General features: G+C 37.3%; 1 protein-coding gene across 3 annotated transcripts in view; it reads right to left on the bottom strand.

Moving 5' to 3' along the window:
- The window catches only part of NPHP1 (nephrocystin 1), a 64,718-nt gene that overhangs the window by 6,470 nt on the left and 34,908 nt on the right, over positions 1-23,340 (bottom strand). For all 3 annotated transcript variants that reach the window (XM_004435796.3, XM_014791622.2, XM_087426125.1), the window contains exons 12-18: positions 16,136-16,210; positions 14,298-14,408; positions 13,169-13,251; positions 11,194-11,270; positions 10,127-10,226; positions 2,157-2,269; positions 6-79 (exon numbers count right to left, since the gene is read on the bottom strand). In XM_004435796.3, coding sequence (XP_004435853.1) covers positions 6-79; positions 2,157-2,269; positions 10,127-10,226; positions 11,194-11,270; positions 13,169-13,251; positions 14,298-14,408; positions 16,136-16,210 — 633 coding nt within the window. The remainder of the gene's footprint in view (positions 1-5; positions 80-2,156; positions 2,270-10,126; positions 10,227-11,193; positions 11,271-13,168; positions 13,252-14,297; positions 14,409-16,135; positions 16,211-23,340) is intronic.

The raw sequence follows: 23,340 nt of genomic DNA, 5'->3' as shown, positions 1-23,340 counted from the left end.
CCCACCCTGAGAGCATCCATCACGTCAGGCTGCTCCAAGAGCGTGGGGAAGGTGGCCAGCACAGGATTACTCATTAAATCTGAAATACAAAAGAAGAAAAAGGGTTTTACACAAACTTTATCCAATCTATTTTACTGCAATAGACATAAAACATCAAATTATTGTGCCACATGATTTATTCATAACACATTCTGCACTCTTTAACCTCTAGGAGAGCTCAAAGCTGTCCCCTCAACCTCCACCTGCCCCTACATCCAAACCCCAGGGAGCTCTGGAATGAGTCTTGGCCCAAGTAGATAGAACTTCTAGGGTGGGAGTGAAGTAGCTCCAACAGAATAAGATTAGAAATTTTTGTTCTTCTTTCTAGGATTTTTTTCAACCCCTCTTTCTTCCTTATGACTGTGGTGTGGTAAAAGGAATCTTCCAATTAGGAGGCACCCCTGCTCCTGGAAGGCTGAGCAGGAACCAGGAAGCACCAATGGAAAGGAGGTGCAGGGTGGGCTGCTTGGGTCTGACTCCAGTCCACCAGAGCTCAGGGAAGGACCCCAGACTTATGTCTGGGGGTCAACGGATGGTGGAAAAACTAGAAGGAATCACGTATTAGAGATTCTGGCCACATGCCTAAATACTGTATGGGAGAATATGGATATTTCACCATAAATCATGACACATGAAAACCCTGTGCACAGAAGCACACCAGGAAGAACACTTTTGAAATGGCGAGGGCAATATACTCTATAAGCTTGTGTCCTTAGTAGAGAAAAATCCTTTCTCCAGATTTTACTAGGTTTATTCTGATGGTCAGGCTCAAATGAAGTCAATAATTCTAAGAAACTCCTCCTTACCTATAGGAAAACTAATAAGCCTTATCCTCTTTAAGAAGTCATGTCAGTCATGAAGTTTTGCTAGAGTCGTTGAAATAAATTCAAAGGCAAGTGATGATTAAAAGGCTTAACTGTCCTTCTTTAGAGTTATCGTTATTCCTTGAGAAATGTCTGTGCTTCTCTGACTTTGAGTTCCATTTCTATTTACCTGTCCAGGTGGTGAATCCCTGGGACAGGACTCCTGTCTAACCACGAACTCTACTGTCCGTGGTGCTAAGCCATCACAGGGCTCTCCCTGTCACTCACTGCTCCACCCACCCTCGCCTGCTTTCAATTTCAATCCCTCCAACATGCCCACGTTTGCTTGCCTTGGGTCTTCAGACATGCTGGTCTCTCTATCCAGAAAGGATTGTCCTCCACCAACCTCACCCAAATCTCGAACTCCTCTCTCAGGTCTTATCTTAAATATTACTTGCCCAGGGAAGGCTTCCCTCATCTACACATTAATTCAGGTCTTCCTACTGCATACTTTCATTGTGTATTTTCCTTCAGATCACTTATTTTAAAAGGTGAAAAGGATGACTCATGTATTCGTGTTTGAGGTCTGTTGCTCCACTGGGGTAGGCATGACCGTGCCTGTCTCATTCATCACTGGGCCCAGCACAATGCCTGGCATACAGTAGGCACTCAATACCTATCTGCATACTGATTTACTGAATTCAAAGAATAGCCAATAAAATTAAACGTTTTTTGGAAGCAATTCTTGTAACTCATTCATTCCTCTTTGCAAGTTCAATCATGTGTGACAACTCATTGACTTTTTAACAGTATTTTTTAACATTTTACTTGGAAAAAATTTCAAGCTTACAAAAAAGTTGCAAGAATAAAAATAGTACATAGAACTCTTGAATATCTCTCACCTGGATTCACCAATCTTAACTAATCCACTGATTGTACACGTTAAGAACCAGTTATTTTGGGTGATTTCAGTCTTTTCCCAAAAAGATGATGTGCATATCAAACACATGGTAAAAACAGATTATTCAGAGATAATCAGGGAAAATGTGATTATATCTGAGTTTTAGGATCTCAGATCTCCATAATTTGAAACGTGAAAGTATGTATATTGTAATGAATTGAATATGTACTGAGCTCACAGAGAATACACACTGAGTACAATATTTTATATCTGAAATGTATTCATGTTGATGCTATTCTGAATATTTTATTTCAAATGTCACCTTCAGAAACAGAAGATATGGTTGGCATAGGTTACATTTACTCAAAGTATGATGCATTATTGAACATAAGGAAATTACAAAGATCCCTTACCAGCACTTTTCATACTCGTCCTGTCTTTCAGGAGTACATCTCCAAGAATTTGGCGATAAAATATCAACAAATGAATGGAGCACATACTTCCAATTAATGTTTCTGGCAGTAGACTATTAAAGAAGAAAAAATAGTATTCATTAAACAACCCCTACACTCCAACCTACAATGTTATTTAAATGTAAATTTTTACCTTAATGAACAATTCCAAGTTTTGCTTCATTATTGGAAAATATGGCAACAATTTAAAGGAAAATTTCCACTATAAGTTGGCCACATTAAACTTCAGATAACTTATATCTTTATGTGTACACTCTCAAGTCTCAACTCCGTGTTGCCATTCATGTGCTTCCATTTGAGCACACACACCCATGGTAAATGTCAAATAAAAAAGAAAAGTCATCAATTACGTGTTTTGGATAGAAAGGGACTAGTCAGCTACAAGTTTTAACAAAGCCATGTGGCCACCCAACTTTATGTGATGAATGTGGAGGAAACATGAGTTCAGATGGTTCATGGTGCTGGGTGGAACATGGGAGGGTGTGGCAGACCTGGACTCAATTCTGACTTTGCTACTTCCTAGCTATGAGACTTTGGGTTAATTATTCATTATTTTCCTTGTGTTTTGGTTTCCTCATTGGCAGAATGCAGATAGTAACACCTGCCTTTCAGAAGGTTACTAAAAGCATTAAAGTAAGGTAAACGTGGAGTGCTTAATGCAATGCCTGGGACACAGTAAGGGCTCAAAACAGAAAAAAAAATTCAATATTGTAGTTAAGTTAGTATCAGTTTAAAATAGATTGTTATAACTTTAGGATGTTATATGTAATCCCCATGGTAACCACAAGGAAAAAAATCTATAGAATATACACAAAAGGAAACGAAAAAGGAATCCAAATGTGTCACTACAAAAACATCAAACACAAAGGAAGGCAGTAAGGGAGGAAATGAGGGACAAAAACATCTATAAGACGTACAGGAAACAAATAACAAAATGGCAATAGTAAGTCCTTCCCTATCAGTAATTACTTTAAATGTAAATGGATTAAATTCCTCAGTCAAAAGACATAGATTAGCAGAATGGATAACAGGATCCAACTATATTCTACCTAGAAGAGACTCAATTTAGCTCTAAGGACACTCACAGGTTAAAATGAAAGGATGGACAAAGATATTCCATGAAAATAGTAAACAAAAGAGAGCAGGGGTGGCTATAATAATATCAGACCAAATAGACTTTAAGACAAAAAACTCTTACAAGAGACAAAGAATGGTACTATATATTGATAAAAGAGTCAATTCACCAAGAAGATATAACAATTATAAATACATATGCACCAAACATTAGAGTTTTTAACTGCATGAAGCAAACATCAACAAAACTGAAGAGAGAAACAAACAGATCTACAATAATAGTAGGGGACTTCAATACCCCACTTTCAATAAGGGCTAGAACAACCAGACGGAAGTCAATAAGGAAATCAAGCACTTGAACAACACTGTAGACCAATTGTAATACACAGACATATACCGAACACTCTGACAACAATAACAGAAAACGTATTTTTCTAAAGTGCACATGGAACATTCTCCAGGATAGACCATATGTTAGGCCGCAAAGCAAGTTTTAATAAATTTAAAAGACTGAAATTATACAAAGTATGTTTTCTGATCACAATGGAATGAAACTAGAAATCAACAGCAGAAGGAAAACTGGAAAATTCACAAATACGTGGAGATTAAACAACACACTCTTAAACAACCAATGGCCCAGAGAAGAAATCACACGCTACATTAGAAAATACTGAGAGATGAATGAAAAAGAAAATGCAACATACCAAAAATTATGGGATATAGTGAAAGTAGTCTTAAGGAGGAAATGTATAGCTATAAAAGTTTACATTAAAAAATAAGAAAGATCTTAAATCAACAACCTGACTTTACAACTTAAGGAACTAGAAAAAGAAGAAAAAACTAAACCCAAAGCTAGCAGAAGGAAGGAAATACTAAAGATTAGAGCAGAGAGAAATAAAATAGAGGCTAGAAAAACAACAGAAAAAAATCAATTAAACCAAAAGTTGGTTCTTCAAAAAGATCACCCAATAGACAAACCTTTAGCTAGATGGACCAAAAGAAAAAAAAAGAGAGAAGACTCAAATTACTAAAATGAGAACTGAAAATGAGGATATTAATTCTGATTTTACAGAAATAAAAGGATCATAAGAGAATAGTATGAACCACTGTAAGCCAAAAAATTGGATAATCTAGATAAATGGACAAATTCTTACTAACACAAAACCCACTAAGACTAAATCACAAAGAAATAGAAAATCTGAATAGCCCTCTAACTAGTAAGGAGATTGAATCAGTAATCAAAAATATCCCAACAAAGAAAAGCCCTGGACCTGGTGGCTTTACTGGGGAATTCTACAAAACACTTAAAGAAGAACTAATACCAATCCTTCTCAAACTTTTCCAAAAAGTTGAAGAGGAGGGAACACTCTCTAAGTCACTCTAAGAGACCAGCATTACCCTGATACCAAAGCCAGACAAAGATACTACAAGAAAAGAAAACTACAGCCCAATATCCCTGATGAATATTGATAAAAAAATCTTCAATGAAATAGTATTCAAAGCATGTTATAAAGTTTATACACTATGACCAAGTGGGAACAGAAAGATGGTTCAACATAAGAAAATCAATCAGTGTGGTATACTACATTAACAGAATGAAGGAAAAAACCCACCTGATCTTCTTAATTGATGCTGAAAAAGCATCTGACAGAATTCAATACCTTTTCATAATAGAAGGAAACTACCTCAATATAATAAAGGTCATGTATGAAAATCCCACAGCCAACATCATATTTGATGGTGAAAGACCAAAAGCTTTTCCTTTAAGATGAGGAACAAGAAAAGGATGCCTGCTTTCACCACTTCTATTCAACATCTTACTGGAAGTCCCAGCCAGAGCAATCAGGCAAGAAATATGAATAAAGGCATCCAAATTGGAAAGGAAGATGTAAAATTATCCCTGTTCACAGACAACATGAACATAAATGTAGAAAACTCTAAAGATTCCACAAAAAAACTGTTAGAACTAATAAATTTAGCAAAGTTTCAGGATATAAAATCAACCTACAAAAATCAGTCATGCTTCTACATACTAACAACAACCAATTTGAAAAGGAAATTAAAACAATTCCACTTCAATAGCAACAAAAAGAAGAAAATACTTAGGAATAATAAAATATAAGCAAAATTTCAATACTGAGATTTCAAATAATAATCTGGAAACATGACAAGTGAATGCTTTAAAATCCTGACACATGACACATACTAAATATTTACTGGGAATTTATTGAGCACAAGAGTCAATCTTAGAAGACACTCAAGAAATGCCTTGAGTCATTCTAAATATACATTTTCTAAATGTTATTTTTAGAAATACATGAACTCTGTCACTAAGCATGTAGAATGACCATATAGGAAATCTCAAAAACCTTGCAAACAACGTTCTCTATCAAAGAGGAATGTCTTTGGGCTAAGAAAAACCACCAAAAGTTTAGAAAGAGACCTTAACTTTTATAAATTAATCCTTTGTTTTAACTTCTAGGATGAGAATTTAAGAAGAAAAAGTTAATCACAGAGGTAACAGGCGTCCAGCCTGTTGGCAGACAACAGAAAGAATGTGACCCCTATGATGGTGCGGGAGCAATGGATCCCCATGGGTAATTAGTTTCATGGAATTTAAATAAGTATCCTCGACCACTCCCTAACCCCTGCATTTCCAGAAACATCCAAAACTGCAAGACAAATTCTCTTACCACACTTAGAGTCATCCATAGCATTTGGTACACAAGTCAGAAACCATCTTTTCCAACCCTGGCTAAAATTCTGATCTGGTGTGTATCTGACCCAGATTTCAACGACCGGCTGCAGGGGACATTTAAGCTGCCCTGATACCACCATATGCCTTCTCCGTGTCCACACTGTGATTCCCAAGGGTTGTTCTACACCCTGTCCTCCGGTCTAGGGCTCATGTGGGCAGTGCCTCAGCTGTATGCCCAAACTCACGTCTCCTGCTGAGGAACAGCCATAGATTTTGCTACGGGAAGAGGTGGTACCTTCCTTCCTTCCTTCCATTTTACCCCCTCCTTCTCTCAGAGACCTGCCTGCTCTATCTGTCCGGCAGGCACCGCTTCCAGCCTGCCTGAGAGGCCTTCGGTCCTCCCACAGCGCGGGCACTCCTTTCCTTCCGGCACCTCCCCACAACAAGAGGCAATGCTGCTTGCTCTTTATTAGAGTCTTCTTGAGAGAAATCCTCTCATTTTCCCAAACCCGAGATGATCAGAAAGCTCTGAGCTCCTAAACGGAGCCTGAGCTGGGGAAGCAACACGCTGCTTTCTGACCTCACAGAGACCAGGAAACTCTGGTGGCAGGAGTGCAACTAACGTAATCACGAGCCCCATGTAAGTAACACTATTATCTCATTTATATTTAGCAACAATACAATGGAAGCAAAAGAGGGAAAAAAAGATGGAATGCATCAAAAAGACGAAGGAAAATAAATTGATAGCAAATTTATACATACACATACAGCCTACTTCTACAGACCAGTGTTTCTTGGTGTTCAGAACTCACGCACTGGGAGTCTGAGTCTAAAAATCAGGACTTTCCCTCCTCAAGGCCTGAGAAGCGTGCCTTTGGCCAAACCACATCGAGTTAAACTCCTTTGGAAAACAGCTCCAAAATCAGAAAGACAAGTCTTGGTGAAACTGAAGGATCTATTTGCTCCCTCTTTCGTCTTATGGTGAGAGGGTCACCGTGTTCACAACTGTCTCCACAAAATGAGATCCATGAGCAGGACTCTGATGCTGTTTCTTTGGTAAAGGAGATGAGTCTACATCAATTCATTTGCCTTTTCACAAGTCTCCTGACATCCAAAGGATACACACATGTAAGACTGGTGACCGGTGAGAGGGCAGTATGAAGCCCACTAGCAAGGATAAGGGGTAAAAATGGACACGAAGGCAAACTCTAACTGGGCTTCCTGCCCTTGGCCCTGTCCCCATTGCTGTATGTCTCTTGGCATAATGGAAAGAGCTTCTGTCCTTTCTCCTTTAAGCAGAGAAATTTGGCTAAATAAAGGTGAAATTTTTAAGCAAGGGAGGGTGGGGATAGAGGTGGGATGTACTTTTGAAGGAGGGGAGGAGGAGGACTGTGGGTCCCATTTTTTGCCTTCCTCTCCCATTCACTGAAGGTGGCAGGTCAGGGGAGAGGAGACTGAGATAGATCAGTCCTGCCTAGTCTCTACCTCCAGGACGTATTGGCTCAGAGCAGTGATGTCCAACAGCAACCCACGCTGGTGCCCAGCCTTTCACCTTGAACCCACAGCACAGCCCTCACACCATGGTCCATGGCCTGGTTTCAATGAGAACCAGCCTGGGCCTGGGGCCACACCAGCAGGGTGCCCCAACCCACACTTGACACTACCAGGCATGCACGTTTCCGGATCATGCAAAGTGGAGTAGCAATTTCAAAGCAGTGCTCAAGTCTCTCTGTGGGTTCTAAGAGGAGAAAAGAGCACACACCAAGACAAGGCGGGAGTGGAGAGGAGGAGGGAGAGGGCGGGGACAGCAGGAGGCAGAGGAGAGCTCCTGAGAAGTACACTTTTACACTAGCAGGAAGATCTCTACTCTGAAAATATTTAACAAACATTTTTTCGAGTGCCTACTGTGTGCTGTAATCAAACACGTGCCTCAGTTCCTGAGGTCTGGAGGGCAAGGACTCAGGACCCCCCTCTAAGAAGCCAGCGTACAGAGAACGGTTCACCGCTTTGGAAGAACGGGCCTGCCTATCTGACCTCTGCACCTCCCCATCAAATCTGACCTCTAGATTGTAAAAAGTATCTGCAAACCAGTATTTGGGCCAAAGAAACACTAGTAAGAGCTGTACTTGAAAGATACACTTGGGAGTGCTTTGGGACTCGCGGAGGCTTATCAACGAGGTGAGTAGTGGGAGGCTGAAGAAGTAGGAGGAATAAAGCCAAACAGGATTCAGGCGTTTCTGTTGCAAAGACTGCTACTGTGTTTCTTTTCCCAATCTTGAAAAATAACAATCTTCCAAGGACAGATTGGCCAAAAAAGAGAATCTACAGGCTCTATGAACATCCACGAGGTAAAAAACAAAAAAGCCAAGAGAATAAATAATACCTATGAACATATTATTAACAGTTATTGAAAGATTTAACTGTTAATACTATAATTACAAAACACATTTCAGTATCAGATATAAGAACAAGGGATATTTAAACTAAGAGCATGATCTAGAATGAGAAAAGCAACCATTCAGAGGGGTATGCCAAGCTTTCAAGTATCATCCCACTTCTTGATAATCTGCAAGCAGTGAGGAGGTCGTGGTGGGACAGCTCAACTGCATCAGTCTCTGCTCCCACGCCACACTCTTCCTCTGCACCCCTCTTGTCCACTGGGTGCTCTCTGGGGAAAGTTCCTTTCTTCCACATCTTCACAGCTTTACATGGGCACATCTCTCCAGTGCTTCAAAGCCTATTTCAAATTCCCCCTGATCTTATTAGCTACACAGTACATCTTCATCTGAACAAATTTTACAATATACAGCACCATCTACCTAGCATTATATTTGCATTTATCTATACATATAATGATAATAGTAAATAATTATTGCTAACACTTTATTGTGTTTTACTGTGTGCCATGCACTATAAATACAAGCTAAGTGTTTTATATACTTTCTTTTCATTAAACCTCATTACAGCTTTATGGGGTTAATATTATTATTATGCCCATTTTAAAAATGTAGACATTGAGACCATGTGAGAGATGGTGAAACGACTTGTCCAAGAGGTTACTGAGTTAGAAATTGATATATCTGGGATTCTACTAGCATAAAAGCTCCCTGAAGAAAATGCAAATTAAAACCACCATGAGATACTACTACTCACTTATTAAAATGATAAAAACAGGAAAAAATTGATAATACCAAGTGTTGTCAAGAATATGGAGTAATTAGAACTCTCATACATTGCTGGTGAGAGTGTAAAATGGTATTGTCATTTTGGAAAACAGTCTGGCAATTTCTTACAAAGTTTAAAAAACACCAGATGACACAGCAATCCCATGCCTAAGTATTTATACCTATGAGAAATGAAGATATATGTCCACACACAAAAAAACTCATATGCAAATATTTAGAGCAGCTTTATTCATAATTGCCCAAACTTAGAAACAACCTAGATGTCCATTAACTAGTGAATGGATAAACACATTATGGTATATCCATCAAATGGAATACTATTTAGAACAAAAAAGAATAAACTACTAATACATGCAACAGCATGGATGAATCTCAAACGCATTATGCTAAGTGAAAGAAGCCAGAATCCAAAGGCTATATACTGCATGATTCCATTTCCACGACATTCTGGAAAAGGCAAAACTGTTGGAAAAGAAGACTCATGAGTGGTTGCCTGAGGCTGGGGCTGAGGAGTTGACTCTAAGGGCTATGCGGTAACTGTTTAGAGTGACAGAAATACTCTCTATTTTGATGGTGGTGGTCGTCAGACAACTCCATGCATTTGTTAAGACTCAACTGTAAACCAAAATGGGTAAATTTTATTGCATATAAATTGTACAACAAACGACATTAAAAAAAGTTCCCTGAAACCATGAATGTTAAGCCCCATTTAGTCAAAGTTTCTACACTATTTCTGACCAAATCTATCAATTGAGCTAACTAGTAAACAGAAGAGCAAGCGAATCTGAACTTTATTACTATTCCATTTCCCTACTGATCTTTGGCAGATGAATTAGTGAGGAAAAAAATAACCAACAAAAGATGACCAAGCAGGAGGAGAAGTCAAAAGTAGAGATGGTCGACAAATGCTGAACGACCTAACGTTCACTGGACAGGTAAAAGCAGGTACCAACCTTAGTATGTTTCTTGATCTTCTGTTCAAAGATCTCAGTTTTACTAGAAGTTGAGGCTGCCTTCTCATCGTCATCATCTGATAGAAAATACTCCCCTGTGCTTTAAAAACAAAAACAAAAATAAATGTCAAAACTTAAAGTGCTTGGAACAGTGGGTATAATAAAACAAAGTACTTTTTATAATTAAAAAAAGTATTTTTTAAATAATAAAACAAAGCATTTTTCAGCACCCATGGTGCACAACTGTATGAAAAGCAGGAGTCACCCACACACCCTAATGAGCTGATAAAGAGATCAAGTGTGATAATGCCTATCGGCCTCCCTAAGGGTAACTAACTGGCCCCTAGAGCTGCCACTACATCAGATGCTTCAACAGCATCATCACTGCCAAATTACAAAGAAAAAAAGGGGGTTTAAAACACATGTCTGACTCCAGGTAGAACCAACTGTCTCCCAGACTCCAAACTCCTTCCTGTTTCAGGAAGTGAAGATTGGCACCGCCAGGGCAGCAGCAGTGCTGTGTGTCCTAAATCGTAAAAGAAAGAGAGGGATGTCTGAGAAGCAAAAGGGGAGTTTCAAATCTGTCAGGCTCTGAGCTCCATGAGGCAAAGACCATATCCGTGTTACTCTCCTTTTTCCCATCACCTCGCACAGTGCCTGGTCAATGAAGACATTAAAAGATGTTCAGTACTTTTGGAAGGCAACTTGGCATGTATATCACAATCTGAAACATCCACACCCTTTAACTAGCAATAGGCAATCTCTGAATTAGCCTATTCTATTGACCCTGCGTGGTCACAAGTATCAGCCCAATGTTCCACGAAAAGGAATTAACACAGGGTCCTCATGCTGCCTGATTTCCCACATTAGAGTCTCCTACGTGCTGCCAAGAAAACAAGCACTTAGATAAAATGGATTAAGATTTTAATATCAAATGACATATTTTTTAAAATGTGAATTCTAGTGAAAAATGTTATGCCTATTTGAATATAGCTATCTTCTCTGATGCATCTTCTGCTTGTTTAATTTTTCAGGAAAGGAAGAAAAGAAACACAGAAGAGCTGTACCTCTTCTGGACACTGAAGGGTCCACTTCCACACCTTTTTCATAAGGGGTGCCGCCATTCAAGAAGAGTTCATAAGTTCTACAAAAGAATAATATACTATGACAATAAATACTGTGGACAGTTCGAAACATGGAGTCCGTAGTGAGGTATTTTTTAGCACAGGCACATTCACAGGCATTTTATTTTTGTCTCATTGGTAAATGAGAATCAAAGTTGTTGATTCCTCCATGAGGTATTATCTCAGTACATAAACAGTTTCTTTCTTTCTTGCAGAAAATACATTTTTCTACATTAAAATGAGAAAGATTTATTGAGTCATTCAAGTGTTCTGACTTGTGTTAATGACTGTGTTAACGACAAGTTAATGATGTTTTTAAATGTATTTTTCAAATGTTTTAAACAATCGTTTGAAATAAAGCTACTGTGAATTTATATTATTTTTAAAATATAAAAGTAACATGTGGATTGTTGTAAAAAGTGTGAATGGCATAGAAAAATGAGAGGTAGAAAATGAAAAATCCCTTCCCATTCCTTCCCCCCTAGTTTGGTAAGTCTCTTGTCCTATCTTTTCCTATGCAGATGCAAACAAATCTATAAACACAGTATATCTCAATACTAACACATGTTTTCTTTGCAGGGTGCATACTATCCAAGTGTTGAAAGTAGACGGCAAAAGGCCTCTTTAATCCTCCTGCACCACCTCCCCAGTTCTGCTCCTCAGAGGCAACAACCTCCGGGAACAGTTTATAGATCCCACCCACATACGCACACAGATACAGGTTTTCATGAACAAAAGTAGAGTCACAGTATACACACGATTCTGCAACCTGCTTTTTTCATATAATAATATACATTGGAGATGTTTCTGAACCAATATATAGGTCTCCACCTCATTTAAAAAAACAGCTGTGACTTCACTTTGAGAGAGATGGAGTAGACTTTTCCCTCTCACTAGTTACAACTAAAAACCCTGAACATTATTTTAAAAAAAAAAAAAAAAAAATCACAAGAATCCTGGGCTTCTACATCCCCTGGGGGGGAATGAGCTGCCCCTCCCCTTCCACTGGGGTGATGTCAGAGGAGGATCTCCGCCCTGTGGTAAGGAGGCCATACCCACCCCTGCGGGTTAATTAGGAGGCACAGGAGGCAGGGAGCATTATCAGAATTAATCTTCACAACAACCCTTTAGGGTAGGGACTATTATAATCACTCATTTTAAATACGGGGGAAATTGAGGCTTGGAGACATTAAGGAAACTGCTTACAGTTAACACAGACAGTGCTGGGACTAGAGCTCTGAATTTTATAATTCCAAACCTGGAATCTCAATCACCATCCTACTGACTGCCCATTTGCATCTCTTTTGTGAATTTCTTGTTTATCTCCTAGACTTAGATTTTTTTGTGTGTGCCCATTTAAAAATTTGGGTTGTCTTTTTCTTATTCATTTTTGAGAGCTCTTTTTATATTAGGAATAATAACTTGCTGATTGTTATGTATATATCGCAAATATTTGCTACCAGTCTGCCTTTTGGTCTTGAATTTTAAATTTGTTTACAGTGGCTGCCACTACGATTTCAATGAATCACCTACAGAAGAAAGGTGGAGTCATAAAAGACCTAGGGACCCTGGATTTGGCTTTCCCACTCTTGGCTGAGAATGAGGCTCTGTTTCAGCATTGTGAAATGTGCAAATACCACAGAGGATTACTGAAGGAATATGCTCAGCAGACAGCTGGTGCAAACATCTTTTAAAATCCCTATTCCCTATGTGGCACTTCTTCCTCCCTAGGATGAGACTGGGCATGCTGTTTTCATATGCTACCTCAAAGAACATTAAAATCAACGTCCAAAGGCCTCTCCCCACAAGTTATTGCGATGCTAATAGAACATACACTCTGCAAACCTGAGGTATCCAGATTCTAAAAAATAAATTTCTACAAAATTACTCATTTGGAAAGAATATATAGCCAACTTACTTGGCTGGAATAGGAATTCCACTGGCATCAAAAAGTTTAAGAAACACCCAGCCACAACTTAATTCTCCTCTGTCACCAGTTGACTAGGAAATAAAAAGGTGTATGAAAGTTAATGTTTGAACCAGTCAAATTTATTAAGCACATACCAAGTCCTTTTAAAGGAAAAAAATTAGTCTTCATCTTTAGAACGAAAAAATTCTTCACAAGAAAATAAAGTGAAACACAGTGGAGTCCCATTTTACTTGCAGGTCAGATGGTAAAGGCAGTATGCCAAGTGAAAATCCTATCTTGTCAAATTGCTCTTGAAAATCCCCTAAACCTAATGACACAGTAACTGTTGCTATTGTTTCTTGAGTGATATAAATTATTTTGTGGAATGATCTCAAACCACATCAATACTACATGGGATTATGAAGCTTTGTCTCATTGAGAGATGGAACGCACAATTAAATCATTCAAGGGTCTTTTTGCCCAGAACTCTACCCCTACTGTCAATTGCCAAAGGCCACTGGGGGCTGGCTTGGGGGACATACTCCCCTCTCATATCCTACCCACCCATAACACATGTGGATGAATTTGCCTCAAAGACATGAAAGGATGGCGTAATACCATTAACGTAACAACAATTGGCTCTCTGGGTTACCTCGAGGCCATGTATATGTACTACACCTATCAAAGTATTATTAGAATGTGGAGACCTTTAAGTACTATCACAGACCTACACATAAATTAATAAATTCCCTTTATAAAAATTACCACTCTGACAGGTCCCTTAATTAGAACCCTCAGCCACAAGGTTAGGTGCACCCTGACCCTCTAGGGTCAGTGCTGGAACGCCACTGAGCATCTTTTATCACTTTCTGCAAAGTCCCATCCTTTTCAAATCTTCAATCTTGAAAAGGACTGGAGTTCACTCAAGCCATAAATGTAAACAAATACACTTTTATTTTAAATGCTACTGAAAAAGCAGCACTAGATATAAAATTAGAGTCACTGCCCTTCTGATTCCTCAGCAGATTAAAATTCTATTACACATAAAAACCTCAATTATTTTACTTGTAAATACAGACTTTTTAAAAAAAAAAACTTCCCTGATACATTAGAAAGCTTTGTCTTTCAACTGACATACATTGCGAATATAAGAAATTCCAAGCTCAAATAATAGTCCAAGATCCGGAGATGAAGAATTGGATCTGATAAAACAATCACCATCAAGCAAGCAGGGCAAGATGCCAGTAACCTGAAACAATAAGGAAACTAAAGTTACTAATAAAAACTAAAGATGGGAGGGAGGTTTCTGCTCTATTCATCTGTAAATGGTTTACGCCTTTGCACCATCATAAAGTCTTTTAAAGGAAACCAAAAGCAGACGGATTGGACTCATCTATTCCAAGGAAATACCTTTACCTTCACTTACTCTTTGCTTAGCGTAGAGGCCAATGTGAAACAAGTACTGTAGCTGGGTTCCCAGAGGTGTTATGAAAATAGTATGTATATATAATAAGATATTTATATTAACTATTGTTCTTTGTAAACAGAACTAAAATTAAAGACCGCATACACACATTTGCGCAACTTTCCCGATGTGTGCCTTGTAAATTTTCCTTTCCCTTCCCTTTTGCTTATTCCATTTCCTTTCCCTGGACAACTGCATCCCTCTTTCTTGTCTATAAAATCCCACCCATCCTTCAAGGGTAGTTTCTCTTCTACAAAGCCTCCCTGAGCCTAAGGACCAGAATTAATTTCACCTTCCTCTGTGATTCCACAGCACCTGGAGCCCCATGACCATTACATCCTGCCTTTGTAATGGTTACCAACAGTACCCACCCCAAAGAGCTACGCTAAGGACTAAATAATACATATAAGGGCCTACCAGAGTGCCTGGCATGTAGTCAGAGCTCCAAAAATAAAGGATATTGTTATTATATGTGTATACGTTTCTTCCCTACTAACATGTAAGTTCCCACAATGCCTAAGAAGAATGCCTTGCACCTAACAGATGCTTAGGTTTATTCAACAAAGTCACACATTCTTATCATTTATCCCTCCAAATAGTTCCTCTTTATATTCAGGAAAACACTAGAAAATTCTACCTTAAACACTTCACATACACAGAGATGCAATATCAGAATTGTGAAGTGTTGTGCGAAAATATAAGGAGAGAGGTGCTCAGCAGATCAAACCGGACTTTAGGAGTTGTGCTACAGACAAGTACAGATAGACGTAGCACACAAGCGAGGTGGCTGGGCCTCCTCCATGTCCCGCGCCCTCTCATTGAACCTCTATCTTGCTTTAATATCTTTTGATGCAGTAAGAGGAAGGTTAATGAAGGGTTCTTAGGGTGCGGTGACACAAGGAAGTTAGCTGTGGGAGGGAAATAAATACTAAAGTAATGAAACCTTGGAGGTAGAAAAAAAGGTAAAGTAAAATAAACTATAGACAATTAATACTATCAAAACAACATAAAGATATCTTCGTCTTCACACTGACTCAGTGGTTCGAAAGCACCTAACCCCATTCCAGTCTCTTCTGTTCCAGTGTTGACAGTACCTGGTATAATGCACCAGGCCTCTAGGTGCCACCCTTCATTGTATCCGAAGAAAGCACAGTTCTCATTAGCACAGTTGGACACTCCAGTTTTGAAAAACACTTCCTAAATTTTATCTTTTTCTTTTCATTTCTCATCAAAGGGTATTTTCTAGAATTGAACCCTGAAATCCATTGAATGAGATGACTCATAGGAATTATTACTTTGGTGAGTCAAAAACATGAGTAATTTTTGTCAAAGTCTTCAAAGAACATTAAAGAATCTAAAGATTCAAACCTGGCCCCATATATTCTGTCCATAACATAAAAACGTTATTTCAGGAATACACTTGGACAGATTCGTTTTAGAAATTAATCGTATAACACTCATCAGGTAAAAGTAGTTCATGTTTCATTCCATTCACTCAGCAGATTACTTACCTGGGGAGAAAAGGTCCATGTTTTGGGCTTTTTAGGTTGCCATGTGGCTCTGACTGTATGAATGTTGCTCAGAACCTGAAATGAGATTTTCCCATCTGAAATCACGTTGTGGAAAGCATGATCAAAGGTGTCTGAAGCATCACCAGTTCCAGGTCCCAAACACTTAACCAGTGGCCACACTGCGTGGAACAGCACAGGAGGGGGAACTTTCACTTCTTACTTTGTGCAATTTTGTAATTTTTTTTCTTTTTACATCAAGTACATATATAACTTTTAAAATGATTAACACAAAACAAGTGTTATAGCACTTATTAATAAAACAATGAAGAACTGACAAAATGAATTCAGACTCAGATCTTTGCACTAGTAATAAATTATAGTAAGTGAAATACTTAATATCTGAGATAGGTTTACCAGAAAAGTAAGTGAATTTCAGGTACAAATGACCTTTTAACAAATGTGACCCATAAAAGCATTTCATATGTAGTCCATTACCCTGCCCCTAAGACAGACAATGCTAACAGCTCAGATACACAGTTACAGTTTTCTTCAAGATCTCTAGGCCCATAAATTATAGTCTTCCTGCAATTTAATCTCTTATAAAATGCTATTGCAAGAAGTTAATCCTACAACATACATAAAACAATGAAATACAAAAGGAGCAAAAACTGTAAAGAGTTCAAATTCTGGAATGCTATAGCCAAAATTGACATCTTCCAAAGGACAGATAATATATAATTTTTATTTTAGATAAAAATGTTTTAGTATAACACTTCTAAAACTAAGCTTTAAAAATAATTAGAAATAATCCCAAACACATCATATTAGGTCAAATTCAATACATTGTCCTCCGTGTCCCTATTGGTAAGCAAAAGGAGTACCTTATGGGCAGCCAAGTTGTTTCCACATAAAGTAAATCCCAATTACCTTTAACAACTAATACAAATGAATTATTTAAACTCTTCCCCAAATAATATATATTCTCAACCTGGACTCTTAGAGTGAAAATTTCTTCTGATTATTACCTGGTGTTTAATGTAAAACTGCGTTTTATCTATTCTAAGGTCCCTCTTGGTTTTTCAAGAAGTGTCTCCCACTTCTAACAGCCAAGAAGTCCTTTGCAATCATCGAAACTGAGATCTCACATTATCTCTGCTTTTATCTTTTCAACTTGGAGAATGCTGATTTTGATTCAGGAGCAACTTCTTTAGATTCAGGAGTAAATTATTCTGCTTGGTAATTTTACATCTTTCTTCATTTATAGACTCGGAGAGCTAAAAAGGACTTAGTCGAACCATCTCATTATACATTTGAGAAAAATGTAGCCAGAGAGGGTGAGTGACTGGTTGAGAATCAGTCTGTTTTCTGCACAAAACCAGAACACAAAGGATAAAGTAATCGAGGATTCAAAAACTTGAGATTTTTTCATTTAGCAAACTGCATTAAGAACGCACAAGGACTTCTGCTCAAGATGCATTTATGCTTCAACATAACCGCTCTGCTACAAACATAAAGCAGCAATAGTTACAAAGACAGAGTAGCACTCAAAAGTAAGATGAACACTGCAATGGACCATAAAGAGAAAAGACAAGCAAAGGAGAGGGTGAGACTAAAACCGGGGGTCTCCTGGGCTCTGAGTCTAGAAGCAGGATATGGTGGCAAGGAGATGGACTTGTATGTCACAGAGGCTAACGGTACTCAATACATATGATAGAGGAATAGAGCCAGCTTTACCACTTAAAGCCAGCAGGGTGAAAAAGAAATGGTGGCCAACTTTCCTCCTCAAAGGAAGTAGCGAGCCTAAGCAGGTAGGAGGACAAAGATGGAGCCACGACACCAGGATCAGAACCAAGTCAACAAGTGGGTCTTTTAATGAACCGGTGACATTCCTGACATCATCTTAGATCAGGAACTCTAAACTCCACTATAAGATCTGGTTCTGGACCGGGGTCGGGAGGTAGTACTGGTGGTAGTAACCACAACGTTACTAGAGAGGGGAAAAGAGAGCAAAGTATCTTCCACATAAAATGTGCCTCTAAATTTACATGACAAAATCAAATACAAACAATACAGGAAACAACCCTGAGCATAGAAATTAACAAAATATGTTGGTATATGTAATTAAATCTTGATTATTAAAAAAAAAAAGCCAAATTTGTTTGCATAAAAAAATTTCTAGGCAAAAAGAACAAGATGAGGGCAGTAGGTAGCGAAAGCATGTTAGTATCTTTGGTGTGTTAAGAAGGAAGAGAGAAATACACAGTGGTTTTAGATTTATGAGAATAATTTGTAGTTAAGTAGGTATGCTAAAAATTTAAAGGTAACCACTTAAATAAGGGAAATATAATCTATAGATTTCAAACCAACAGTAGAAAAAAATGGAATGCTGACAACAACATTTCAACAGCTGAGAGAAACAAAAACAAAGGAAAAAGATGATAAACAGAAAATACACACACACAAATGGGGGAAATAAGTCCAAATATATGGATAATTATAACAAATGAGGTTAGTCTAACATTATTTACTCAATCCAGATATAGACAATATAAAAAAAGATAATTATAAGCCTATTTAACTTATAAACAGTAACGCAAAATCCCAAATAACTATTAGTGAATCTAACTCAGCAATGTTTTGTTTTTAAACAAAATAAAAAATTTATAATCAAGAAGAGCTTATCCCAGGGTATAAGGATGTTTCAATATCAGAAAATCTGTTATTGTGGTACACCACATCAACAAATTAAAAGAGAAATCATATGATCATTTCAACAGATGCAGAAAAGAATTTGCTAAAAGTCAACATTCACTTATAACATGAAAACTTGGAACAGAACAAAATCAACTTAACCTAAGGAAGGGTATCTGAAAAATCTGCAACAAACATCTCAATGGTGAATCTCTAGAAGTATTCACATTTAAATCAGGAAGAAGACAAGGAAGTCCCTGGCCAAAACAACAAAACAGGAAAAAGATACAAGGTATAAAAATGGCAGAGACAAAACTGTCTTTATTTGCAAGCATACAGTACACAACTATATACATAAAAAAATCTAAGAGATTATATAAAATGTCTAAATAATACTATTTTTTTAAAGTAGTAGAAATAATAAGCGATTTGAGTAAAGTTTCAGGATAGCAGATCAACTTGCAAATAACAATAGCTTTCTATACATCAATCGTAACCAATTAGAAAATATGAGAAGAAAAAGATTCCAATTATCACAGCCACCAAAAGTAGCTGATTTTTAGGAAGTAACGGAACGGGGAGAGGGCAGATGGAGAAGCGAGTTAAATGACAACACGAGGGAGTGAACAGACAAATCCCCCAGAAACGTGCTATCCAAGACAGTAGTCACGGGCCACATGCAGCTATTTAACTTCAAATCACTTAAAATCAAATTAAATTAAAAATTTAGTTCCTCAGGCATACCAGCCATGTTCCAAGTGCTCAACAGCTCCATGGGGTTAGTGGTCGCCACACTGGACAGCACAGACAGAACGTTTCCATTATCACAGAAAGGTCTATTGACAGTGTTACTCCAGAACGTGAGACGTTCTACATGACAATGGGCCCAGTTTCTTCAACCAGTCAATGGCACAAAAAAGGTGAGAGAAGGGGGACTGCTAGATTAAAAGAGACTTAAGATACATGACAACCAAATGCAGTGTGCGGACCTTGTATGGATCCTGACTCAAACAAAACAACTACAAAAAGAAATTTTTGAAAGAATAGAGAAATCTGAATATGGACTGGGTATTAGATGAAAATATGGAATGATTCTTAGTATTTCAGGGTGTGATAATGGTGGTTATATAAGAAAAGTGGCTATGTAAGAAAATGTTGATATTTTTTATACATGTATAAATGTAGATGCACATACGCAGAAATAAAATGAAATGTCACAAGTTTTCACTACAACATTTTTATAAAAACTGAAGGAAAACACTGGGGATAGATTAGCCAGTTTAGCAAAATCTTGATAATTATACTATTCTCTCTACTTCTGTGAATGTTTGACGTTTCATGATAAAAATTTGATTTTTAAATGAAAAGACAAGATCAGATTAGAAATAACCATGTTAATCTATTACCAAGGTGACTTCACGTTTTACTACATTTTAAAGTCATAATATCAAATGTGTTATTCAATACTATTCTTTTGATGGAATGACCCAGTGCTATGCAAGAGAACTCCATTAAAACTTTCTGTGATGATGGTTATGTTCTGTGTGTGCTATCCAATAGGGTGGCTAGCCATTAACCACATATGGCTATTGAGCATTTGAAATGTAGTTAATGACATTGAGGAACTAAATTTTAAATTTTATTTAATTTTAGTTGTCTTCAATTGATATTAATTTAAAATTATTTTAAATTTAATTTAAATAATAAATTACCTAAATTTAAATAGCCATTCAGCTAGTGGCTACTGTTATTTGAGTGCTGGACAATGATTTAATTTGCAATAAATATGGCTGTACATTTATCTAAAAGTAACAATAAAAACAAGGTATTTAGGTTTAAATTTAACAAAATGTATGCAAGACATTTATGGAGAAAATTATGAAACATTATGATAAAATAAAAATGAAGATCATAATAAATGGAAAGATCATGCCATATGTTTAAGGGCTACAAGACTTAATATTGTAAAGATCCTACTAAAATTAATCTATAAATTCAATGCAATTCTCCTAAAAATCCCAACATAGTTCATCATGTAATTTAACAAGCAGATGCTAAAATTCGTATGGAAAAGCAAAGGATCTAGATTAGTTAAGAATAATTTATATAGAAAGCAAACTGAGGGGATGTACCACGTTACAAAGCCATAGTGATGAAGACTGTAGTATTGGTCCAGTGAAAGACAAATACACCAACTGATCAGAACAGAGACCAGAACCAGACCCACACACAGATGAACACTTGTTTCACGAAAGAGCCATCTTGCAAGTCATGGGGAAAGGACAAATTCTTCAATAAATGTAATTGGGACAATTGCTATAAATAGGAATGGAAGAGAAATAAAAATGGGAATAAATAGAAACAATTAAATCTCTACTTTACAGAACACAGAAATAAATTCAAGGTAGATTCAATACCAAGTGGAGAGAAATATTTAGAAGAATATATGAGAATATCTTTATGATTCTGACATAGGGAAGGATTTTTTACACAAGACACAAAAATCATAAACCATAAATGAAAAGACTGATACACCTAACTACTTTAAAACTTCTGTTCTTTGAAAGTCAGCATAAACAAACTTAAAAGACAACCCACAGACTTGGAGATGTTTGGAAAACAAATAACCAACAAAATTTCCAGTATTTATCCAGAAGTACAAATCAATTATATATGTAGGGCCGGCCCCATGGCTTAGCGGTTAAGTGCGCACACTCCGCTGCTGGCGGCCCGGGTTCGGATCCCGGGTGCGCACCGACACACCGCTTCTCTGGCCATGCTGAGGCCGCGTCCCACATACAGCAACTAGAAGGATGTGCATGTATGACATACAACTATCTACTGGGGCTTTGGGGGAAAAAATAAATAAATAAAATTAAAAAAAAAAATTATATATGTAATGTAATATTGTTATATTATATTAAATTACATGAAATTTGAAAACCTAACTAAAAATTTTAAATCTATAAAAATCCAAAAGAAAAATGAGCAAAAGATATGAAGTACAATTCATGATGGAGGGAATCTAATTGGCTGATCAACATATGAAAACATATTCAAAAACCTGTTAGTAATCAGAGAAATGAAAACCAAAACCACGAGATTCCATTTCATACCCAAAATATTGGCAAGATAATACCACGCGTTAGTTAGGATGTGGAGAAATGGGGACTGTCACACACCGCTAGTGGCAGTATAAACTGGAAGAAGCCCTTAGGAGAGTAATTTGGCATTATCTAGAACAGTAGAAGATGTGCACTCTCCACCATCCAGCAGTCTACTCCCAAGTATATATTCTAAAGACTTGTCTCACATGTACACAAACATGTACAAGGATGTTCATTGAAAGCCTATAACAGGGGCTGGCCCAGTGGTGTCGTGGTTAAGTTCACACACTCTGCTTCAGCGGCCTGGGGTTAACAGGTTCAGATCCCAGGCACAAACCGATGCACCACTTATCAAGCCATGCTGTGGCAGGCATCCTACATATAAAGTAGAGGCAGATGGGCACAGATGTTGGCCCAGGGCCAATCTTCCTCAGCAAAAAGAGGAGGATTGGTAACAGACGTTAGCTCAGGGCTAATCTTCCTCACCCAAAAAAAAAAAAAAAAAAAGAAAGTCTGTAACAGTAAAAATGTTCCTCAACAGAATAATGGATAAATACATTGTGGTATATCCATATAATGGAATATCATTCAACAGTTAAAAAGAATGATCAAGAACAAAATCTGTCAACTTGGATAAATCTCAAAAACATAATGTTGAGGGGAAAAAGAAAGTTGCAGAAGGATACAAGCATAAGATATCATTTTATAAAGCATGAGAATATTAAAAATTAGGCTATATAAAATTAATAAAACAAAGTTTAGGATAGTGGTTACCCATATGGAGGGAGGAAAGAAACGGGGAGGAGGAAGGGTACACTGGGGATTTCAATCATATTTGCAGCACTTATTTTTAAATTAATAGACTTTATTTTTTTTAGAAAAATTTTAGGTTTACAGAGAGCTTAAGCAAGTACTTATTTTTTATTTTTGAAAAAGTCAGAAGTACATATTGCAAACTGAGAGGCTTCAATAGAACTAGGTGATAAGGCCATGGGTATCTGTTATGCTTCTCTACACATTTCTGGGTATTTGAAATAGTTCATAATTTTAAAAATATTGCTAATTCCAATAAAAATCAGATTGGGGTAGAAATATATATATATAAAAGGAAATATTATAAAATATAAAAATATATATATATGAAAAGGATGTACTATTTCTTAATGAGTTCTTAAGGATTTTCAATTAATTTTTAAAAGAGTGAAACATACAACAGTGGTTAATCATGAAACGTGTCAAACATACCAGACAAGTTAAAAGAACCTTACAGTGAACTCCCATATGCTCAACATCTAGATTCTACCACTGACATGTTACTACACCTGCTTTATCACAGATATCATCTATCCACCCATCAATTCACCTTATTTTTTGATGCACTGCCAACTTGCAAACATTAGTAAACTT

This window comes from Ceratotherium simum, chromosome 40 (genome assembly GCF_057802395.1).
Source record: "Ceratotherium simum simum isolate JZ-2026a chromosome 40, ASM5780239v1, whole genome shotgun sequence".
Classification (NCBI taxonomy): domain Eukaryota; kingdom Metazoa; phylum Chordata; class Mammalia; order Perissodactyla; family Rhinocerotidae; genus Ceratotherium; species Ceratotherium simum.
The sequence above is the reverse complement of the archived record's forward strand: the minus strand, read 5'-3'. Positions and strand labels throughout refer to the sequence as shown.